General features: G+C 37.8%; 1 protein-coding gene across 1 annotated transcript in view; it reads left to right on the top strand.

Moving 5' to 3' along the window:
- Positions 1 to 717: 717 nt before the first annotated feature.
- The window catches only part of Myoz2 (myozenin 2), a 33,426-nt gene continuing 10,314 nt past the window's right edge, over positions 718 to 23,829 (top strand). The window contains exons 1-4 of the mRNA XM_042697591.1: positions 718 to 1,079; positions 1,642 to 1,729; positions 11,706 to 11,875; positions 21,666 to 21,795. Of these exons, the coding sequence (XP_042553525.1) occupies positions 1,654 to 1,729; positions 11,706 to 11,875; positions 21,666 to 21,795 (376 nt within the window). The 5' untranslated portion in view covers positions 718 to 1,079; positions 1,642 to 1,653. The remainder of the gene's footprint in view (positions 1,080 to 1,641; positions 1,730 to 11,705; positions 11,876 to 21,665; positions 21,796 to 23,829) is intronic.

The raw sequence follows: 23,829 nt of genomic DNA, 5'->3' as shown, positions 1-23,829 counted from the left end.
AGATTCTTTTCCTCTAGATTAGCTTACCTATAAGAGAGAGAAAAACTATCTTTTTAATGATTCCATTTGAAGAGGATTCTGCATTTTTATGGGTCTTACATATCAATTAGTACAAAAATATAAAGAAAAGTGAGTGAGGGAACTAGGGTAATATAGCAGACAGGAAGACTGGGAAACATTGCCTGAGGATTTAATATTTGAGCAGAGTCCAAAGTACATGAGAGAGTAAGCTACATGGTTAGAGATTATTCTAGAAAGTAAAAGAGAGAGCAAAGTTCCAGAGGAGGGAACATGCTTGTGTGTTCAAAGACCAGCACCTGGCTCAACATTCCCACCATTCCTTCATCCGAAAGCCTTGAAGAGAGAGGTCAGATTTGCACAAACTGTTCTCAGTGGGGATCTCTTCAAAAAGTCTGACCCAGTCAGGAGTCTCAGCGCTCCTACAGTTTCAAAGCCCACAACAGTCCATTTCAAATCACTTACCACACTTTATTATCCCACTCCTGCCCCTTTCCTATAAGCCTGGCGTAAGTTCTCACCCTTGCTTGGAGGGCTGGCTCCATCAATCCGTTCAGAACTCTTCTTCTCCTTTCTGAATCTCTATAGATATTATCATCAATATGATTGGATTTTGAAAAAAATCCATGATTGTGTTCTTGTTCATGTGTACATCTCTTGTCACCCTTACTGAGCATAAGAATTTTAAAATGTTTTTAAAATCCCTTTTGGTTAGTATCTCCTCAAATAGAAGGTGTTCAGTAAAACATGCCCAAATGAGCATGGATTTCATTCAACCTTCTCACAGACACAATGGAGGGAGCCTAATCTTTCCTGTTCCTCCCTTTCGCCAGGAAGATATGAGTAGCTGAAGTATGTGGTGCTATATATAGTCAGTTGATGTCAGCTGGATGCCAGTCTCTTCAGAAAGCCTCAGTCCTCTGTTTGAGCCAGAGCTAGGGACCATGCCGTCCCAAGTTCAAGGATAAAACCCATCCGGCCCTGGTGCCATCATATTCCATCTCCAGAGTCTTCCTCCACCATTGGGACTCCTCCCTGCTGAAAAGCAGACTAACAGCAAGGTGAGTATATTGTTTCTTACAATGTTTTATTGGTCAGTCATCCACAGAGGTTCAGAGTTGTGACTCATAAATGAACATTCTTTGCTTTAAGACACAGCTGTTGGTGCCAATAGTAAAATGTCACTACCAAAGAGTTCTGATTGAATGTGATGTGTTCTTTCCCTCATACAGTTTGCTGGAATTGCTGAACTGGGATGCTGGTAAATAGGAGCCAGGAAGGAAACAAAGGACAGATTAAAAATAAGCTGTGAAAAGGAGAAAGGGAAAAGAAAGGTGGCCAGCTTTTTCACTGTTTCTCTCTTGCAGCCTAATGGTCATTGTATTAATGTGCAAGCAACACTGGGTTTGCCACTCCGGTGTCATTCTCTGTTTATTGAGGCATGGCCTATCAATGAATAGCAATCCCTGTCACTAGCCAAGCAAGGCATGTTAAAGTCTTTCAGTGGAAAACAATAGTGATTCTTCATAAAGAATAAAGACATTCTTCTTCAAAAAGGATCATCATCAGACACCAAGTGAATTCTTCCCATAGCCTCAATAACATCCCCTTTATTTTTTACAGGGCACAAAAGCCATGCTATTACATAGCACCCTGGTGAAGCAGAGGAAGCAGCCAGGATCAGCCATCATGAAGGAAAGCCACAGAAATGGTATCCAGAAAAACCTGATAGCATTAACGTAGCCTGCATGGATACAGATCCCTCCCTGACGTCAATATTCTGTAGTTTCCTTCTTTCAGTCATAAGAAAGCTGGAGCTCTAGGGTGGTGCAGAAAAGTCTATGGTCACTAATCCTTTTGTAGTCCTCCTTTCTTATTTGAAAGCTATTTTCAGACAAACAACTGCTGTAAAAGGAATGAAGCAATTTGACAGCTGATGTACATTCTGTCTGGCTGGCCTTCCACATTATCAGTGAATATCACTCTCGTAACACTGAATTGCTTTGGTTATGGGATGAGTCTTGAACAAGCTTATCTTTCTTGTCTACTTCACATGCTTTTCAGCTTGATTTTATTTACTTTACAGTTCATAAAAATTTCCAAACATGTTCTATCACCCTGTTTTTGTTTTGTACAAAATCTGTTGATTAAATTGACTTTTATAGTCAATGCTTATTTGTTTCAGCCTGAAACCAGAATTTATATTTAGTGACTGATTTACTAATTTGTGTTGTGGGCAAAATCTACTTTTGTTTGTAATTTCTAAGGGAAATTGTCTTTAGAGTTTCAAAACATCCAAACTCCAAAAACTGAATGTATTTTAGAGACAAGATTATTATGATATGGTGAATTTTTTAAATTACCAAATAACCCTAGAAAACAATGCTTTCAACAGTCGCATTTTGACTGTTGAAAGGGAAATTCAATTTTGTTTATAAGCAAAGGGTAAAATTATTAGAGAAGTTTGAGTACAAGATCCTTTTCAGGTGGACCTGAACTATTCTAGATATTTCTGTAGAATTTTCTAGATGTCCCATTTCCCCTTTTTGACAAGGAAGTGGAGCTAATGATAACGTTGGGGTCTCTAGGCAGCATGGGTAGACCCTCTGGAAATGGTTGACTGTGGTGTTTGCAATGTTGCACCTTTCACCAAACAAACTGAACAGAATCAATGAGAGACTTCTATGCACTCTCCACAATCTGAAGGATCCTGTTGTTAAAATGTTTACTTTTTTTTTTTTTTTTGGGTCCGGTCGTGGGGCTTGAACTCTGGGCCTGGGCGCTGTCCCTCAGCTCTTCAGCTCAAGGCTAGGGCTCTACCACTTGAGCCACAGCGCCACTTCCAGCTTTTTTCTTTTTGCTTATGTCGTACTGAGGAATCGAACCCAGGACCTCATGCATGCAAGGCAAGCGCTCTACCACTGAGGCACCTTCCCAGCCCCTAAAATGTTTACTTAAAAAAAAATACAAAAATCATAGTCCTGGATTCACCTTATTACAATGTCAAATTAGTTTAGCATAAAATGAGAATAATTCTGAATTAGATGCCAGATCTTTACCAATCCTAAATGCCAAATTCCCAGGGTTTTTTTGTTCATTTGTTTTTGTTTTTAAATCACATGTATCTTTGTGGTTCCAGCTTCAGGTAATTTATTTGGACTTGTCTGTATAGTTTTCCTGGCCAACAAAGAAAAAAAAGAAATAATCACTTGAGATTTAGACTAAAATTATTTACCTTAAAACTAGTCTTAAGATAGTTACATGTGTGTGGGGGGGGGAGTGGATGTGTGTGTGTGTGTGTGTGTGTGTGTGTGTGTGTGTGTGTGTGTGTGTGTGTGCTGGTACTGGGGCTTGAACTCAGGATTTAGGTGCAGTCCTTGAGCTTTTATGCTCAAGGCCAGCACTCTATCATTTGATTTCAAACTTATCCTCAGATCTCAGTTTCCCGAGTAGCTAGGATTACAGGTGTGAACCACTAGGTTTCTGTTAATTTTTTAAATTGAATCAGAATAAAAAAAATCATTCAATCAATTTAACATAATCTGTCTAAGTCATATATCCATTAGAGTATATTGTTAGTTCTGCTGAGACCTACAAGGGTGAAAAAGTCTCTTTAAAAATTTTTATAAACATAACTTCAGAAACATTTAGGCTAAAAGAGAATGAAGTATAACAGTGTCCTCTAAATGTGAGGTGGAAATTTAGTTGTAAGGGGAAAAGGCTACAGAGGCTATAGTCTTTGAGCAGAATTTTAAGAAAACCCAGGAAGTAAAAAGGGAGAGCATTCTATCAGATCTCTCATTCCACCGGAAGGAGACAAAACCACAAAGAATCACTGAGAAATTCTGTCCCTAGAGCCTCACTGTGTGGAATATGTTGCAGAGAGGTAGAAAATTCCAAGCTTTGGTAAACTATACTCCAAAGTATTACTGGTATGGATCCTTTACAATTTGGTGATATATCAGAAGCAAATATATCACACACACAAAATTTAAAAAGAATTAAAAACATTAAAAAAAATCTTTAGCAGGTAGTAAAATTATAGGCTCATGCCTATAATTCTAGTTACTGAGGAGACTGAGATCTGAGGGCTGAAGTTCAAAGCCAGCCAGGACAGGAAAGTCCATGAGACTCTTATCTCCAATGAAGTGCCAAAATGGCCAGAAGTGGATCTACAGCTCAAGTGGTAGAGTGCTAGCCTTGAGCACAAAAGCAGAGGGACATTGGCCAGGCCCTGAGTTCAGCCCAGGACCACCAACACCATAAAAAAATTAAATGTTTTTAAGAATATCACCAAATCTATCTACTTGCAGAATAACCTTCTTATGACGATATTGTAACTCATCGTTATCATCATCTTACTGCAGTGGTAGAGCCAGTGGTGAAGCTGCCTTGAATTACTATGGTAACACAAATCTTGGCTTTGTATAAAAGCATCTCAGCCACAGTTGCTAGTATCTAACAACTGTTGTTTTCCAAGACATCCCAAGAAAGCATACTACCATCACCTGTGCACAAACTAGTTGTGGGGGACAAGAAATACTGGCCCATTAGAGTACCTCATCTATTAGCCCGGCTCAAGTTACCCTAAATCTCTATGTGTTTTCCAAGATTTAATCACATTCCACTCTCACTAAGTAACACACTTGAGACTTGAAGGCTAAGGTAGAGGAGTGGGGAAGGAGAAAAGGAGAACCTGTAATGAATTGACAGAGAAAGAAATAGAGCAAACAAATGCGTAAGGAGAGATACTCTGAAGCAATGGACATCTGGTTAGAAATGCTGATAAGGGAACTGGAATTAAAATAACTGTAAGCCAGCCAGGGAGTATTATGTTCCCTATCTTTACACACAGATATTGTTGGTAGATGAGAATAAGGAAGGAGACGAATACCTCAGAAGGCTGATTTCATACTATAGGATTTTTCACACTATAGGCCTTTGTTTTTGTTTCTAACCTGGGTTCCTTTCGGGCTGTTTTCCTCTTGGTATGTTTTTTGGTTCGCTTTTGTTTTTTTCCTCTGACTGGGAAAAAGCTTTCCCAAGCACACAGAGGAGAGCTAGGCAGATTATTTTTCTGTAATTTCAGGAAGAGAGGTTAGCTTTGTAGTCTAAAAACAGGAAGCCAGGTTCTGAACTGAACAGTGTTGTTGAAATGGTACCAGGAGCCCTGGTTCCAGACTAGGCCTCAGAGACCTTACCAAAAAGTGTAGAAGGCTAGACTTGCTAAGCAAAAGGTGTAGAAGGCTAGATTTGCTAAGCAAAAAGTGTAGAAGGCTCGATTTGCTTGTAGGACTAATTCTAAGATTCCACAATCCTGATTTACTGAGATCAGTACTGAAGGCAAACATTAGTATTTCTTCAGTAATAAAGGAAATGGTAATATTACCATAAATGACAAGGACATTTTGAGAAAGGAGAGAGTAGAAGACTTTAGAATCTGAGATGGAAGATTCTGTGAAGACTTCTGTGACCTTTCTTGCAAGTCAGATCTTCAGCATCAAAATGAGGCATTTCAGGCAGGTCTGATGTAAATCATATTTAAAAAAAAAAATCAGCGGATAGGTTTGTAAGGGTTATTTGGCTTAACTTTTTATACCAGCATTGTCATAATCACAAATGGGGGGAAAATAGAGCCCCAAAAGCTTTCATTTTTATTTTGATGTTATTTATTTTCATTTTTATTTTTGTCAGTCGTAGGGCTTGATCTCTGGGCCTGGGCGCTGTCCCTCAGCATTTCAGCTCAAGACAAGTGCTCTACCACTTGAGCTACAGTGCCACTTCTGGTTTTCTGGTAGTTAATTGGAGATAAGAGTCTCAAGGACTTTCCTGCCTGGACTGGGTTGAACTGTGATCCTCAGATCTCAGCCTCCTGAGTAGCTAGTATTACAGGCATGAGCCATGGGGGGCCCAGCTCATTTTTATTTTGAAAAAGCATATGATTATTTTTTACACATTTCCTACTTTCTTTATTTTGACTTATATCAAGTACTTCACAGATTTTCTGAGCATCTTACATTAACATGACCCTTCAGGAAACTAAAACCAGAAAACTAAACTGAATCATATTTTACACAAAAATTGAAATTGCAGTTTTTCATTCTAGACATACTAGCATCCTAGATGATATGTATGTATTTATTTATTTTGTTGTTGTTATTTTATACTGGTACTGGGGCTTGAACTCAGGGCCTGGGTGCTGTCTCTTAGAATTTCTTTCTTTTTTTTCTTTTCTTTTTTTTTTAATTTCTTTTATCTTATTTTTTGGCTGTAAGGCTTGAACTCTGGGCTTGGGTGCTGTCCCTGAGCTCTTCAGCTCAAGGCGAGTTACTCTACCACTTGAGCCAGAGCACCACTTCCAGTTTTCTGGTGGTTAATTGGAGATAATAGTGTCACAGACTTTCCTGACTGGGCTCGCTTTAAACTGTAATCCTCAGATCTGTCTCCTAAGTAGATAGGATTACAGGCGTGAGCCACTGGCACCTAGTCTCAGCATTTTTGCTCAAGATTGGAGCTCTACTTGAAACACAGCTCTACTTCTGGCTATTCACTAGCGCATTAGAGATAAGAGTCTCATGGACTTTCCTTTGCTTTGACTCTCTATCCTAAAATTTTAGTCTTTTTTTTTTTGTTGGTCCTGGGGCCTGATCTCTGGTTATGGGCACTGTCCCTCAGCTCTTCAGCTCAAGGCTAGCGCTCTACCACTTGAGCCACAGCATCACTTCGGGCTTTTTCTGCTTATGTGGTGCTGAGGAATCAAACTTAGGGCCTCATGCATGCAAGGCAAGCACTCTACCACTGAGCCACCTTCCCAGCCCAAAAATCTTAGTCTTTTGAGTAGATGGTATTATAAGAATGAGCCACTGGTGCTTGGCATCACCCAGTTTTTTTCTTTTTTCTTTTTTTTTTTTTTAATTTAATTTTATTTTATTTGAGAACATACTGTACAGAGGGGTTACAATTACATGGGCAGGATAATGCATACATTTCTTACCAAGCATTGCAGCCTCCTCCTTTGTTTACCCTTCACCTCCCTTCCCAGCCTCCCCCCTCCCTCCCACCCAATCATACCCCCCCTCCCCCCCCCCCCCGACATTGTAAAGCTGGTTTTGACATGACATTTTGTACTTCTCATTGTTGCAACAGGTCCACCTGAATCCTTAAACGACTTGTTTGTCCCCATCTCCTCCACATGTTATACTGACATCAAATATAGTGAAAGCGGGGGTTACACTGTGGGGGAGGGACATACAAAGCAACAAAGAGATAATATTATAAATGCGTTAGAAACACATGCATGAAAGAAACAAAAACATTAAAATACATATTTGAGGTTTCGTTTTCCTAACATCACATTATTTGACTTTTTCCGCTTGACTCATACCTATACTAGATATTGCAAATAAGGGAAACCATGGGACCTATGTTTCTTTGGGCCTGGCTTACTTCACTTAATATAATTTTTTCCAAGCCTTTCCATTTCCTAACAAATGGGGAAATGTCATTCTTTCTGATGGAGGCATAGAATTCCATTGTGTATATATACCACATCTTCTTGATCCATTCATCTACTGAGGGGCATCTGGGTTGGTTCCATGTCTTAGCTATGGTAAATAATGCTGCAATAAACATAGTTGTGCTGGTAGCTTTAGTGTGGCCTTGTTTGTGATCATTTGGGTAAATGCCCAAAAGTGGGATTGCTGGGTCATTGGGGAGCTCTATGTGGAGTCTTTTGAGGAACCTCCATACTGCTTTCCAAAGTGGTTGAACAAGTTTACATTCCCACCAACAATGAAGTAAGGTTCCTTTCTGTCCACATCCCCTCCAGCATCTGTTGTTGTTAGAGTTCTTGATTTTTGCTGTTCTAACTGGAGTGAGGTGATATCTCAATGTTGTTTTGATTTGCATTTCTTTTATGGCTAGGGATGTAGAACATTTCTTCATGTGTCTATTGGCCATCCTTCTTTCTTCTTCAGAGAAGCTTCTCTTTAAGTCTTTCGCCCACTTACTTATTGGGCAGTTGTTTCTTTGAGGATTTGTTGTTGGGTGGTTTAATTTTTTGAGTTCCAAGTATATTTTAGATATGAGACCCTTGTCCGTTGTATGGCTAGTAAAGATCTTCTCCCAGTCCGTGGGCTTTCTATTGATCTTGCTAGCTATGTCATTTGCCCTGCAGAAGCTCTGCAACCTTATACAATCCCATTTGTCCAGCCTTTCTTTGATTTGTTGTGTTTCCGGGTCTTTATTCAGAAAATTTCGGCCTGTGCCAAGGAGACCCAGGGTTTCTCCTATTCCATCCTGTAGTGTTTTCAGAGTGTCTGCTTTGAGTTCAAGGTCTTTGATCCATTTGGAGTTGATAGTTTTTTTCTTTAAAATAAAATGATGTTCTTTATATACTTTCTATAAGCAGCACTAGATATTCTATTTATATACTTTAATTTGTACAATTCAGTACATTGGCAATCTCATGTCTTGTATGTTCATAGATTTACAAAGTCTCATATTATTTTTATTCACGGCACATTTTAGAATACTTTATATTATAATTCAAACTGAGACAAAGATATTTGAAATAGGAAAGCAAAGAATCCCAGGTGGATTTTAAATCTTCTATTTAGAAAAAAGATCAATAGCCGTCTATTTTTGTCCATTATTAGAGACACAGTCTGAACAATGCTGGTTATGTTATATATGTAAAAATCACTAAAATATGTGTAATAACATATTACACATAATTTAAATATAATTTATATAAATATCAACACATAGGTTATATAATTGTATATTATATAATATATAAGCATATCATATAATACATGTATATTATATGTAATATATAAATTATGCACATTACATTTTAAAGGCATATGATTATTATTCTGACCACATGAGCCAACTGTTTGTTGACTTCTATGCAAGGGCACATAGAATCTCTTTGCTTCTGTAAGTTTCTAAATAAATCAATAAGCCCACCCTAAGGCCAAGAAACTGTAGCTAACTCCTCTTTGATGGCTTTATCCATTCTATCAGAGCTGCAGTTGGTACTCAGACATGGGGAAACAGTTTTAAAAATCTTCAGTCTTACTTCAATTATTTGTGAGTGAGTTAGGTTCACTCTGAATGACAGCAGTAGGAAAGTATGCTTAGCAATATTATTTTCAATAGATGATCTAATGTCACAAAGGCCTCTTTCTAAGCCACGAGGGCAAGGATGTGTACCCTGAATAAGACACATCATTTATCAAGTATCAAGATTAAACATACTATGTTTAAAGACCCTGTGCACGGGGCTTGTAGTGAAGGGCAGGGAACAGCTGAACTTGGAATCTATCTTCTCCATGGACATCATTCTTCACTGAAGTTTAAACAGTTAGAATGATCATATATTAGATTTCCAATTCACAAATGGTCTCGGAATTCCTGTTTTAGGGATATGATCTAATTTAACTTTTTAAAGGGAAGAGAAAGAAAACTTGGATAATTTATGTATTTTGTTGTTTGCTTATGCAAAGGATGTTGACTTACACAGTACTGACATTGATGGATGTGTCTAGTACAAGAGTAAATATTTAATAACTGATTCTCTGGAGAGAAAAATGCCTTGGCCTGTAGAGTCTCCCTATTTCTGTACATAAATACTCCAATGATAGCCAAATAATTTCAAGTAACCACCATAGAAGCACTGAATGTAGAGTTGGGAAGACATGTGCAATAATACAACATTATATGAACAAAACAGTGTTTTCACCATACACCGAAAACAGATTGAAATAACTTCCAGAGCCTAATAGAAAGGAAGTAGCAAGACTCTAAGTAATTATTGCTTTGGTTTCTATGTGATTTATTTAATTATTAAAATTATGTAACTTTTTGTTACTGTTGTTATGGGGCTTGAACTCATGCCTGGGTGCTATCCCTGAGCTTTTTTGCTCCAGGCTAATACTCTAAACCATTTTGAGTCACAGCCCCACTTCCAGTTTTCTGGGTTAATTGGAGATAAAAAATCTCATGGGCTTTCCTGCCTGGGCTGACTTTGAATTGTGATCCTCGGATCACAGCCTCCTGAATAGCTAGGATTACAGGCATGAGCTCACTGACCTGGCTTGTAACAATCTTAATACTACTGAGTTTCATAATTACTGAAAATGTATCAGTCAACTCCTGTGAACCATTACATAGTAACATAACCACAGCATAATAATGAAGGAACTCTATGCTATTGGCAGATAATTCACCCTACCTTCCTGATATCATGCTAATTTATACAAAATATTTTATTTAATTCTTTTGTATGTATGTGTGTCTGTCTCTGTGTGTGTATGTGTGTGTGTGTGTGTGTGTGTGTGTGAGAGAGAGAGAGAGAGAGAGAGAGAGAGAGAGAGAGAGAGAGAGAGAGAGAGAACATGGTACACCATTCTTAGGGCTTGAATTCAGGCCCTGTACTCTGTCCCTGAGCTTTTTCAATCTAGGCTGATGCTCTACCACTTCAGCAACACCCCCACTTCTGGCTTTTTGGTGGTTAATTGGAGATAAGAGTCTCTTGGACTTTCTTGCTTGGGCTGGCTTTGAATCATGATCCTTAGATGTCAGCCTCTTGAATAGTTATGATTATAGGCATGAGGCCCAGAGCCCAGTTTATATAATTCTTATATCAACTCTTCATATGAATATTAATACTATTGTTATTAGCTGCAGTTGAGAGATAAGGAAATTGAAGTTGAGTGAAATAAGTAACATATATATACATATATACACATATATTATGTACATATATACACATTTATACATATATAATATGTATACAATATATGTATATACATATGTGTTATTTATTTTATCTATCTATGTATATGTGTATATATATATATATATATGTATGATCATGGAAATATAGCAATGATTGTGCAGTTAGCAAGTGATGGAGGCAGGATTTAACCCAACACCATCTGATTTAAGAGCTCACAATAGCATTTTACTAGGTAACAAATTATGGAACTTAGAAAACCGTTTTAGCCTAGTGCCAGTGGTTCATGCTTGTAATCCTAGCTACTCAGGAGGCTGAGATCTGAGGATCACAGTTCGAAACTAGCCCAGGCAGAAAGTCCCCATGAGACTTTATCTCCAGTTAACCACTCAAAAGCCAAAAATGGTGCTGTGGTTCCAAGTCGTAGAGCACTAGCCTTGGGCAAAAGAGCTCAAGGACAGTATGTAGGTCCTGAGTTCAAGCCTTACTACCGACAAAGAAAGAGAGAGAGGGAGAGGGTGGGGGGGAGAGAGAAAGAGGGACACAGAGAGAGAGAGAGAGAAAGAAGGAAGGAAGAAGGAAGAAGACAGAAGGAAGGAAGGAGGAAGGAAGGAAGGAAGGAAGAAGAAAGGAAGGAAGGAAGAAAGGAAGGAAGGAAGGAAGGAAGGAAGGAAGGAAGGAAGGGAGGAAGGAAGGAAGGAAGGAAGAAGAAAGGAAGGAAGGAAGGAGAAAGGAAGGAAGGAAGGAAGGAAGGAAGGAAGGAAGGAAGGAAGGAGAAAGGAAGGAAGGAAGGAAGGAAGGAAGGAAGGAAGGAAGGAAGGAAGGAAGGAAGGAAGGAAGGAAGGAAAGGAAAGGAAAGGAAAGGAAGGGAAGAAAGAAAGAAGAAAACCATTTACAAATGTTCACTTTGTGGTTTGTCATGTATTGAAATGTTGTTTTGCAGATGCAGAGGGCATGGATCTGGGCAAAAAAGTCAGCATCCCCAGAGACATCATGTTGGAAGAACTGTCTCATCTGAGTAATCGTGGTGCCAGACTGTTTAAGATGCGTCAAAGAAGATCTGACAAATATACATTTGAGAATTTCCAATATGAGTCTAGAGCGCAAATAAACGTAGGTATAACTTGACCATGTGGCATCTAAATGCATGGGGCGCAGGCTCTACATTTATATGTATGACTAGATTCCCAAACTAGTTATTCTACATACATTCTTTCAGTTGATTCTGGTAGACATTCTATTCTTGATAAGGAATAGTTTGGGTGGATAAACAAAAGAACCATTATATATGATATGAGCATGCTTTCAGTTCAATAGAGACATTGTAAGCATGTAGATTTGGCACTGAAGAACTGGACTGTTCTGCTCAGAGAAGGGAGAGGGAGTGGAGAGAACTGGTACTAAATGTTTCCATGGTCTTATCGCGACCAGTGAAATGTTTGAGATGGAAACATTTCCAAAGCACACGGTGCTCCACAAAGTAAGGCTAAGCATTTTTTAGTTAAATACAATCCCAGTCCTGAAAATGCCTGGGGACCACAGACTCAGCCTGTCTCCTATCAGAGCATGTTTTTCCATCTTGTTTAGGGAAGTCTGGGTCCTATTGATGACAAAGTCAGGGTGCCTAATTCTTTGGACAATGACTTACTGAAAGCTAATGAACAGCAGTATAAGAATTCTAATAGATTTCATATATTTTATTAATATTATATTCACTTAAAGTGTCATTCAGAGCTATCATAGAAAAAGTTGTTCATAATAGGAAGGCAACCCGCATTGGAAAATTGTTTTAAAAATTAAATACCTGCCAGGGGGGCAGTGGCTCACACTTTGTAATCCTAGCTACTCAGGAGGCTGAGATCTGAGCATCATAGTTTGAAACCAGTCAGGCAGAAAAATCTGTGAGACTCTTAAGTCCAATTGACAACCAAAAACAAAACAAAACAAAAGCGGGAAGTGGTAAGTAGTAGTAGTAGTAAAGCACTAGCCTTTAGCACAAAAGGCTCAGCAACAATACCCAGACACTGAGTTCAAGCCCCAGGACCTGCATAAGGAAGAAAAAAGTTAAATCCTAAACTAAAATTTGAAGACATGGTAGAGATGCCAACAAATGTGTTTTATTTACTGTTTTTCCCTATGCCTAAGAAAGGTTTCTAAGACCTTAGACAAATGTAAAAAAAAAAAGTCCTTTACAAATGTAAACATTAAAATTTACCAGCTACCATCAATAGTGAAGTGTGTGTGTGTGTGTGTGTGTGTGAGAGAGAGAGAGAGAGAGAGAGAGAGAGAGAGAGAGTTCTGGGGCTTAAACTCAGGGCCTGAATGCTGTCCCTGAGCTTTTTTGCTCTAGGCTAGCAGTTAGCTACAGCTCCACTTCAAGTTTTTGTTTGTTTTGGTTTTTTTTGTATGTGGCTAATTGGAGATAAGAGCCTTAAGAACCTTCCTGCCTAGGCTGGCTTTGAATCCTGATCCTTAGATCTCAGCCTTCTTGATTGAGTAGCTAGTATTATAGCCAGGAGCCACAGATGCCTGGCAATAATGAAATATTTTGAATGTTTCATTTCTTTACAGAATATTGAGTTTACTAATTCTTTTACCAGACTTACTGCAAGAAACTATAGAAAATGAGATCCACAACAGCAAAAACAATAGTATTAATTTAAAATATATCCATTTATCTTGACCTGCTTAGTAGTAAGTGTTGAAAGTATATTTTAAATGAAAAATGTTTGGAGCCAGGAATGTAGCTCAGTAGAAACTTACCTGTGCAGCATACGAGAGCGCCTGGCTTCTAGTTCTAGCACTGCAAACAAAAAATGTGTTCATATTAATGAGAATTCTTCAACATCTATAGATTCAATCTAGTTACAGTTGTGAATCTGGTGAAATATTAAGTCATATTCACAGTATTTACATATGTGAAGCTGATTTTTTGCTTGAAGTGGCAGATAAACATAATGTTCTGTGACCCTTAAATTATGCACGGTATCCTCTTTTTTTTTTTTTTGCTGATCCTGGGACTTGAACTCAGGGCCTGGGCACTGTCCCTGAGCTTCTTTTGCTCAAAGCTAGCACTCTACCATTTGAGCCACAGCACCACTTCCAGGCTTTTCTATTTAAGTGGTACTGAGAAATCAAACCCAGGGCTTCATGCATGCTTAGGCAAGCACTCTACCACTAAGCCACATTCCTAGCCCTACAGTATCCTCTTATCAGAAAGTATCTGTGACAAATACAGTATGAGCTGAAAATAATCCTATTCCGGATGACAGTTTGTTATGTAATCATATCCTTTCAATAATGACAACAAAGAAGATGCTTCATAAAATAATACTGGGCAAGGTCATGTCAGGATAGGCTTGCAAAATGATCTATGAGTCTAGACATCTAAGTGAATGAATAGTGCCACTTACAATACTATGAATGAATAGTGACACAACTCTGAGAATACTACACTACAATTCTAAGTAACATACAAGATTTAAAATACCCTGTAGGCTAAACATATTCTTTCCTCACTGTTTTCTGAACTTACTGACAATCATTTTCTGTGCCAGTAGTCAAAAGTTACAGTTACTCAAAGTGTAAAAAACAAACAAAAACAAAAACCCATGAGAATTCTTCACTTTTCCTGGGAAATAGAGCACTCCATAAATCAAATAGTCTCCCAATTTATCTTACAATAAATCAATTTTGACAAGTGAGACAACAATAAATAATAATAAAATCTTCAATGAAACCACACTGCATTGAATTTCCTAATGTAGTCTAAAGTCTGATGAAATCTACTCCCTTCTTCTGAGACGAGGAAAGTAGGATTCAAGGAAATATGTTGATCTGACTTAGGCAACAAAATAATAAAAGAGACTGGATCCAGCTGTTAGAATTCTACCATCTTTGGAACCAATGCCTCTCTTGGTGTAAATAAAGGAAACTTTGTCTTGGAAACCAGATAATTACAGTTTGGTCCTGGCACTCCCAACCCACTATGTGATTTGAGGCTACTTTAAACTTTTTTGCCTTTCTGGATTTCTTCTTTGCAAAGCATGAGCTCGGATGTTCTCAAAAGATGCCTTCTGACTTAAACAACCTGCGTTCTCTTAATTCTAATAATTATCTGTACAAAAATCATTGAAGAGTGCAAACTACATAATATAATGACACAATCACTTTGTCCATGTTTAGGTTACAACCTGGATCACTGTAAAAATGACAGGATTTTTTTTCCTTTTTAATGTTTTTTATTGTAAAAATACTGTACAGAGGGGTTACAGTTACATGAGTAAGGTAATGAGTACATTTCTTATCAAGCATTGTTACCTTCTCCTTTGTTTTTTCCCTACCATCCCTTCCCTCCCCCCTCCCTAACACCTGCCCCCCCCCTCCCAGCCAAGTTGTAAAGTTTGTTTTTAACATAGTGTCTTATACATCTCATTGTTACAATGGGTCAACCTGTATCCTTATTTCAGCATTTTGTTATTTCCCTTCCTCTCCCCAAATTAGAAAAATGTATATACAAGATGCAGGGCACCGACATCAAATACAGCGAAAACAGGGATTATACTGTGGGAGAAGAACATACAAGAGAAACAAAATTACATAGTACATTTTAAATACGTTAAAAACAATAGCAAGAAAGAAAAAAAAAACACTTGTGTCCCTATCTTGGGGTTAATTTCGCTTAACATCATCTTATATGGTCGTATGTACATAGCTTTTGACCTTTTCTACTTGCCCTAGACTTATGCTAGTTACTGCAAATAAGGGAAACCATGGGATTTATGTTTCTTTAGACCTAGCTTACTTCACTTAATATAATTATTTCCAAGTCTTTCCATTTGCTAACAAATGGGGCAATGTCATTCTGATGGAAGCATAGAATTCCATTGTATAAATAGACCACATTTTCTTGATCCATTCATCTACTGAGGGGCATCTGGGTTGGTTCTATATCTTAGCTATGGTAAATAATTCTTCAGTAAACATAGTTGTGCTGGTAGCTTTAGTATGGCCTTGTTTGTGATCGTTTGGGTAAATGCCTAAAGGTGGGATTGCTAGGTCACAGGGGAGCTCTGTGTAGTCTTTTGAGGAACCTCCATACTGCTTTCCAAAGTGGTTGAACAAGTTTACACTCCCACCAACAATGCAGTAGGGTTCCCTTCTGGCCACATCCCCTCCAGCATTTGTTGTTATTAGATTTCTTGATTATAGCCATTCTAACTGGGTGAGGTGGAATCTCAATGTTGTTTTGATTTGCATTTCTTTTATGGCTAGAGAAGTTGAACATTTCTTCATTTGTCTATTGGCCATTCTTATTTCCTCTTCAGAGAAGTCTCTCTTTAAGTATTTAACCCACTTATTTATCGGGCAGTTGTTTCTTTGACGATTTGTTTTTGGGGGATTTAGTTTTTTGAGTTCCAAGTATATTTTAGATATGAGACACTTGTCCATTGAATGGCTAGTGAAGATCTTCTCCTAATCTGTAGGCTTTCTGTTGATTTTGCTAGCTATGTCCTTTGCCACGGAGAAGCTCTGCATTTTCATGCAATCCCTTTTGTGCAACATTTCTTTGATTTGTTGTGTTTTTGGGTCTCTATTAAGAAAATTTCAGCCTGTGCCAAGGAGACCTAGGGTTTCTCCTATCCCTTCCTATAATGTTTTCAGGGTGTCTGCTTTGACTTCAAGGTCTTTGATCCATTTGGAGTTGATTCTGGCACAGGGTGATGATATACAAGGATCTAGCTTTAGTTTTCTACAGATGTTTAACCAATTTTGCCAGCACCATTTACTGAAGAAGCAAATGACAGGATTTTTTTAAAGGTAACATTTTATCAAGTTTATATACATCAATTCATTTGTACATTTTGCAAGTATGCATCATTATATTCTGGGTAGTATGTTGTAAGTTCAAAGATGAGTAAATACAGCATTTGTCTAGCATAGAAAAGACTAACATTGAAAGATAACATACAAGCTGGGCACTGGTGGCTCGTGCCTGTAATCCTAGCTACTCAAGAGACTGAGATCTGAGGATTGCGGTTCAAAGCCAGCCCGGGCAGGAAAGTCCATGAGACTCATCTCCAATAAACCACTAGAAAACGGAAGTGGCGCTGTGGCTCAAGTGGTAGAGCACTCGCCTTTAGCTGAAGAGTGCAGGGACAGTGCCCAAGCCCAGAGTTCAAGCCCCATGACCAACCAAAAAAAAAAAAAAAAAAGAAAGAAAGAAAGATAAAATGCAGATGTTAACTTACAGACTAGTTCTTGAATCCTCTTTATATGATTTATGTTATATATACCTAATTCATTGATTACATTCTGGATCATGGTTTAAACTGCTTCTTTTGAGTTGTAACTATTGTCAAAATAATGATTTAACTTATTTTTATATATTTCTTTTTTATTATAATGGTTAGGAGCAAAACAAATGAAAACCTAAATCTCTAGCAATCAATGCCATTTGTTCACCTGACAAGTGTCCTTCTAAAAACAGCAACTACATAACTTTGAGCTTACTTTACTACTTGAGGAGACTGGCAAATACAAGCCACATATTACAATGAGAGGAAATGTTTATTCTTTAAAAAAACAAAAAGCATCGCTTGCTACATGAGCCAATTCTGAAGTCCTACAAGATGAAATGACTTATTTCTTAGATAAAAGGTCAAAAAAAGCTGAAGAAAATAAACAATCATAAGAAAAAAAGAGGAATTAATAATAACTCAAAACTCTCTCTGTCGACCACTGCAAAAAGACATTGAACTTCTTGAAAACACTATAAATTATATAATATTGGATAAAAGGACAAGTTTCCATAAAAAAATAATTCTGGCCAGAAGTGTAGGTGTGGCTTAAGTGGTAGAGCCCCAGACTTGAGGGAGAAAGCTTAAAGGAAAATACCAAGGGCCTGAGTTCAAACACCAGTACTGGCACAGGTGTATGCATGTGTACACACACATGTGCACACACACACACACATACACATACACATATACACAGAGTCTGAAATAAGTTCAAACCTTGGGAGTCTGAACATATAGTTTATTCAAAACATAACTTCCATGTATATGGCATAAAGTATACCAAAACAAAACAATTCTATTTCTATGGATATTTCAATGGAAATCATATAAAATATTATGGTTTTAATTTACATGATTACAACCTGTAAGATGTCATTCTATTTTTATTTTCTTTAGAGATAACAAAAATAAAAGAAAATACATTTCCATTTGCCCTTTCCAAATTTTCTGAAGTTGATCACAGACAGGTGAAATACTGTAATTCCAGGCTTTGTTTCATAGTTAACAAGGATAATAGAGCTAGTGGGTGTCTCTGGATAATAGCTAATGAAAAGAGTTGATTTTCCTGTTTGTCATTAATCTCTAGGAAAAGGTTTCAGATGACTGGTAGTACCATTCTTAAAAATTAATGTAGGTGGAATAAATTTCAAGGATACATTCTACCAATGTAGAAAAGATAAATATTTATCCATTACATACCTAAACTTCCTATGTTTATCTCAACCCATGTTTTATTTACAGTTAAAGTTTACAGGAACTTTCTATCTTTTAAAGAAGACACGTAGGCTCAGAAGTAAAAAAAAAAAAAAGTCAGAACAACACTGATCTTGTCAATGAAGTTGAATACTCAAGATAAAAACTAAATGCAAAATGTAAAAGCACTAAGTGAAATATGTGCACTTATAAAATGTTTTATCTTTAGAAATCATTATTAAAAGTTGTTTTTAAGTGTCCTATCTAAGGAAAAATGGTATGATATGATAATACCCAACTACATTTAAACCAGCTTAAAATCTAGTTGGGGACCCCAAATGACATTAATTAAGTAAAATTCTAGCTAAGAAGAACAAACATTCACATGTTGTGTTTATATGAAATATGGAGACAATTCTGGCAGAGGAAGTTGAAAAGAAGGAGATTTTAAGATAGGTACAAACCCTAGGAAATCTAAGATTTGGTTTGAGAAAGAACAGAGGGGAGTCATTCAAAGCTGTGAAGCAGGAGTGAGTAGAACCTGCCCCAGAAACAGGAAACTGTTTGGTAGAAATGTACTGATAAGCACTGGCTCATGCCTGTCATCCTAGCTATTCAGGAGGCTGAGATCTGAGGATCACAGTTCAAAGCCAGCCCAGGGCAGAAAGTCTGTGAAGCTCTTTTCTCCAATTAATGACCAAAAATACAGAACTAGAGATATGACTCAACTGTTAAGAGTGCTAGCCTTGAGCACAAAAGCTCTGGGGCAGTGCCTAGGCTCTGAGTTCAAGTCCCAGGACCGATGTGCACAAATCAGTGATTACTGCACATTAGTTTGCATGTTATTCAATAGGCAACAAGAAAGTATTTCTAAAGATTAAAGTCATGTTCTACTCAGAGGCACTAGATGGACTTAAAGTGGTAAGAAATGAATAGAAGGTTGATGATCCTTTGATAATGAGTGAAAGGAGGAGTTTTGCTGGGGAACTTCTTTGCTTAAAGTATGAAAGGCAGGAAGCATATGTGATTTTTCAAAAAAAGAAAGTCCTACATACACGATTTAGTTTGAAACTTAGGTTACATCTTCAGAAATGGATGGCAGACGAGGCTAGACATGTAGATCTGAGAGTAAGGCTAAAACATTTAGGTTTTATTCACAGTAATTTAGGTTCAAGTTCCCATAAGTTTGACCCTCAGGCAGAGGTTGCTTTGAGGAAAGGCCTTCCCAAAATAAATCTGTCTGAATTCTCCTAACAGAGTAAGTCTTTTTGTTTAATAAAGCTATTTCTTGAAAATAGTCAGATGGACTATTGCACAAATGTAATTTATATGTGATAACTGCATTTTATCATTGTCATTATCTGCAGAATAAATGAGGGCTCTGATACAGCTGGGAAAAGAATAAAGAATTAAATTATAGTAGTGATTTAAAAGTAGACTTTTATTTGTATGCCTCAGAGACTAACATAAGTGAAAATGACAGGGCGAGTATGAAAATAAGTGTCAATTTTACTTTCTTCTTATGATATCAGATAAGGATCTTAATTATATCCTTTATTTCTGGTATTTGAATTATGTACAAAACAGACTTTTATTATCAAAGTTCTATAAAATTGGAATATTTTAATTCTGAAAAATAAATGTAAAAATATATTTTGCCACAAAGCCTAATAAGTGTATATGTGAAAAACATGGTATTAAATATTACCTAAATATTCTTAAATATATACTAATTTCCTAATATGTCATGCAGCAGAATAAGCCAATATTGGTATCTCTTTGCTTAGCTTTCCACTGAGTTTTTTTCTGAATTTGATCTTAGGCACTTCTCTTTAAAATACATATATTTTGCCGGGCGCTGGTGGCTCACGCCTGTAATCCTAGCTACTTAGGAGGCTGAGATCTGAGGATCACGGTTCAAAGCCAGCCCGGGCAGGAGAGACCTTGAGACTCTTATCTCCAATAAACCACCAGAAAACTGGAAGTGGCGCTGTAGCTCAAGTGGTAGAGTGCTTGCCTTGAGCTGAAGAGCTGAGGGACAGCGCCCAGGCCCAGAGTTCAAGCCCCACGACCGACAAAAAAAAAAAAAAAAAAAAAATACATATATTTTGGGGGCTGGAAAGGTGGCTCAGTGGTAGATGCTTGCCTTGCATGCTTGAGGCCCTAGGTTCGATTCCTCAGCGCCACATAAGCAGAAAAAAAAAAAAGCCGGAAGTGGCACTGTGGCTCAAGTGGTAGAATGCTAGCCTTGAGCTGAAGAGCTGAGGGACAGCGCCCCGGCCCAGAGTTCAGGCCCCACAACCGGACCCCCCCCCCCCAATACATATATTTTATGTAAGTAGGGTAATATTACCACATAAGGCCTACACAACTTCTGAGGACATAATCTATGGCAATGTTTACTTTTTCCTCTTAAAATTTAAAATTAATGTTTTCAAGAAAGTATATAGGATTACTATAGAACAAATTCTAAGTTATAATAGTAAAACAAATGTGATCAGGACTTAAAAGACAATTGGAGCACCAGTGGCTCAAGCCTATAATTCTAGCTTCTCAGGAAGCTGAGACCTGTGGAACATGGTTCAAAGCCAGACCAGCCAGAAAAGTCAGAGAGACTACTTCTCTAATTAATTAGCAAAAAAGCAGAGTTGCAGATATGACTTAAGAGGTAGAGCACCAGCCAAGCAAGCATGAGGCCTGAGTTAAAACCCTAGGGCCAAATAAACAAATTAACAAAATTCACAAAGAATAAAATTAAAATGTAAAAGATAAATGTCTCCTTTTAGTTTTTCCTAAAAAAATCAGTTTTCCTTCTGTAAGTCTATGCAACTTAAAATGCAAATGGTTTTTCTATTTGTTTGGGGGAATTGATACATAGAATACAATCCATTTGAAACACACATATATGTTTCAGATTCATATATATATATATATATATATATATATATATATACACAGATATGTTTGTATATATATGAACTATAAAACACAAGGCTAATTGAAGAATCCTTAAGCCAAATATTTATCCAACATGCTTCACATTACGAGATTAAAAAGGTTTAAAGGTTAAACGTATTCTTCTCATAAGGATGTTGTATATAGAAAATTAATTAACTGCATGAAGCCCTAGCTGCAGGCCCTGGCAAATTCATGCTCAATTATTTGGTGTCAACTATGATTCAGTAGGTTGTGCCAAGATAGACTGACATCAGAAAAGTGTTTATCAAAGTATTCTACCTTGTAAACTATAGTTTACCACGTAAACTATAGTGGCCTTGTGAAACATTATAATGGCATTGCATTTCTAATTTAGATAGAATATTAAATATATGGCTCCTGTTAGTTTGCCTAGCATAATGGGGTTTTCAGCAAAGTTTTTCCTTTTTTTTTTTTAAAAAAACCAAATACAGCACAATATTGGTATGCAGAATGGGAAACTGGATGGCAGTCCCATGGAAGCTGCTTTACAGCAAGCACCCCTGACTCCCCCCAACACCCCAGATCCACGAAGCCCTCCAAATCCAGAGAGCATTGCACCAGGTAAGCAATCCCCTTACAAATACAACAGTAAGACAGGTGTACACTCACCTCTGTGACTCATCTGAAACTCTCATTAAGTGATATGTGTGTGTGTGTGTGTGTGTGTGTATGTGTGTGTGTTGTCCTAGGGCTTGAACTCAAGGTCCTGGCACTATCCCTAAACTTTCTTGCTCAAGGCTAGTACTCTACCACTTGAGCCACAGCTCCACTTTTCTTTCTTTTCTTCTGAGGATCATGGTTTGAAGCCAGTCCAGGCAGAAAAGTCCCCATTAGACTCTTATCTCCAAATAACTACTTAAAAACCAGAAGTAGTGCTGTAGCTCAAGTGGTAGAGCACTAGCTTTGAGGACAAAGAGGTTCAGGGATAGTGCCCAGGCCCTGAGTTCAAGCCCCACAACTAACAAAAAAGAAAGAAAGAAAGAAAAGAATATGTATTAAAGGCATAGTGGCTTATACCTTTAATCCTAGCACTTGTTAACATAGGTAGGGCCTAAGGATTGAGTGAGTTTGAAGCCAGCTTGAGTTACATAGTGAGTCTGAGATGGATGTGGGTTATCTAACAAGGCATTTTCTCAAACAAAGAGGAGTAGAGGAAGGAGAGAAGGAGGAGGAGGAGAAGAAAAAGAGGAGGAGAAAAAGATGAGGATTTTTTCATTGTCATAAGAAGAAATCAAATCTTTAGGAATATTTCTAAGTAATAATAATATCATACTGACATATGAAATCACTCTGCCAGCTATTTAGACAGAAATGTGTTGTGTTTGTGTCAGTACCAAGGCTTGATCTCAAGAATGTGTGCTCTTGCCCAGTTTTTTCCCTCAAGGCTGTTACTTGAGCCACACCTCCACTTCTGGCTTTTTGCTGGTTAACTGAGGACAAGAGTCTCTCAGATTTGTCTGCCTGAGTTGGTTTCAAACCTCACTCCTCAGATCTCAGCCTCTTGAAAATGATTTAAAAGTCATTCCAGAAATTTGTGTGGTTTTTATATGATGCTCCCCAAAGTTTTTAGTTATTTTTAAGAATAACAAATCAGAGTGGTGAGACCAGAAACAGCAAGTCTAGGTTAAAAAATGTATATACAGGGCTGGGAAGGTGGCTCAGTGGTAGAGCGCTTGCCTTGCATGCCTGAGGCCCTGGGTTCGATTCCTCAGCACCACATAAGCAAAAAGAAAAAAGCCGGAAGTGGCGCTGTGGCTCAAGTGGTAGAGCGCTAGCCTTGAGCTGAAGAGCTCAGGGACAGTGCCCAGGCCCAGAGTTCAGGCCCCACGACTGGACCCCCCCCCCCAAAAAAAATATATATATACACAGAGGTACAAAGTAAATATAGGGTGGAGGCATGGAGAAGGCTAGGATCTCAATAAGACAGTTTGCCTTTTTGAAGCAGAGATATTTTATAGGCCATTCAAATAGTTAAGCTAGCTTTGACCCAAATATTACTTCTGAAGAATAAGCTTTAAGAGGAGGAAGATCCTATTTTTGTAGTTATTTTTGTGTAGCCTCACATATAATCAGCATTCTGTTTTTAATTAAATTAGTTACAAAGTTTCAAGTCTAACATAAGTGAATATAAGGGACACCTTTTTTTCCCAAAAAATTAAATGAATAGTTTTACACGAACAGGTAGAAAGATAATAGATTCTAAATAGATGATGACAGATGATAGAAGGATAAATGATAGATGACAGATAGAGATTCAAGGGGAAAATAATGTATTATTCAGAAAAATTAAACATCGCCAGGTGCTGATGGCTCAAGCTTGTAATTCTAGCTAGTCAGGATATGGAGATCTGAGGATGGCAGTTCGAAGCCAGCCAGGGCAGGAAAGGCCTTTAGAATTTTAGCTCCAATTAACCACCAGAAAACCAGAAGTCGTGCTGTGGCTCAAGTGACAGAGCACTAGCCTTGAGCAGGAAAGCTCAGTCTGAGCCCCATAACTGCCTCCTCCCCCCCAAAAAAAAGAAAGAAAAGAAGAGAAAAATTAAACATCAAGAAAAGTGACTTCTTTTTAGAATTCCAGCAACTTACAGGAGTTTA

The sequence above is a fragment of the Dipodomys spectabilis genome, unplaced genomic scaffold (genome assembly GCF_019054845.1).
Source record: "Dipodomys spectabilis isolate Male_0828 unplaced genomic scaffold, ASM1905484v1 ptg000225l, whole genome shotgun sequence".
In the NCBI taxonomy this organism is placed as follows: Eukaryota; Metazoa; Chordata; class Mammalia; order Rodentia; family Heteromyidae; genus Dipodomys; species Dipodomys spectabilis.
Note: the sequence above shows the minus strand (reverse complement) of the source record. Positions and strands in the feature narration are given on the sequence as shown.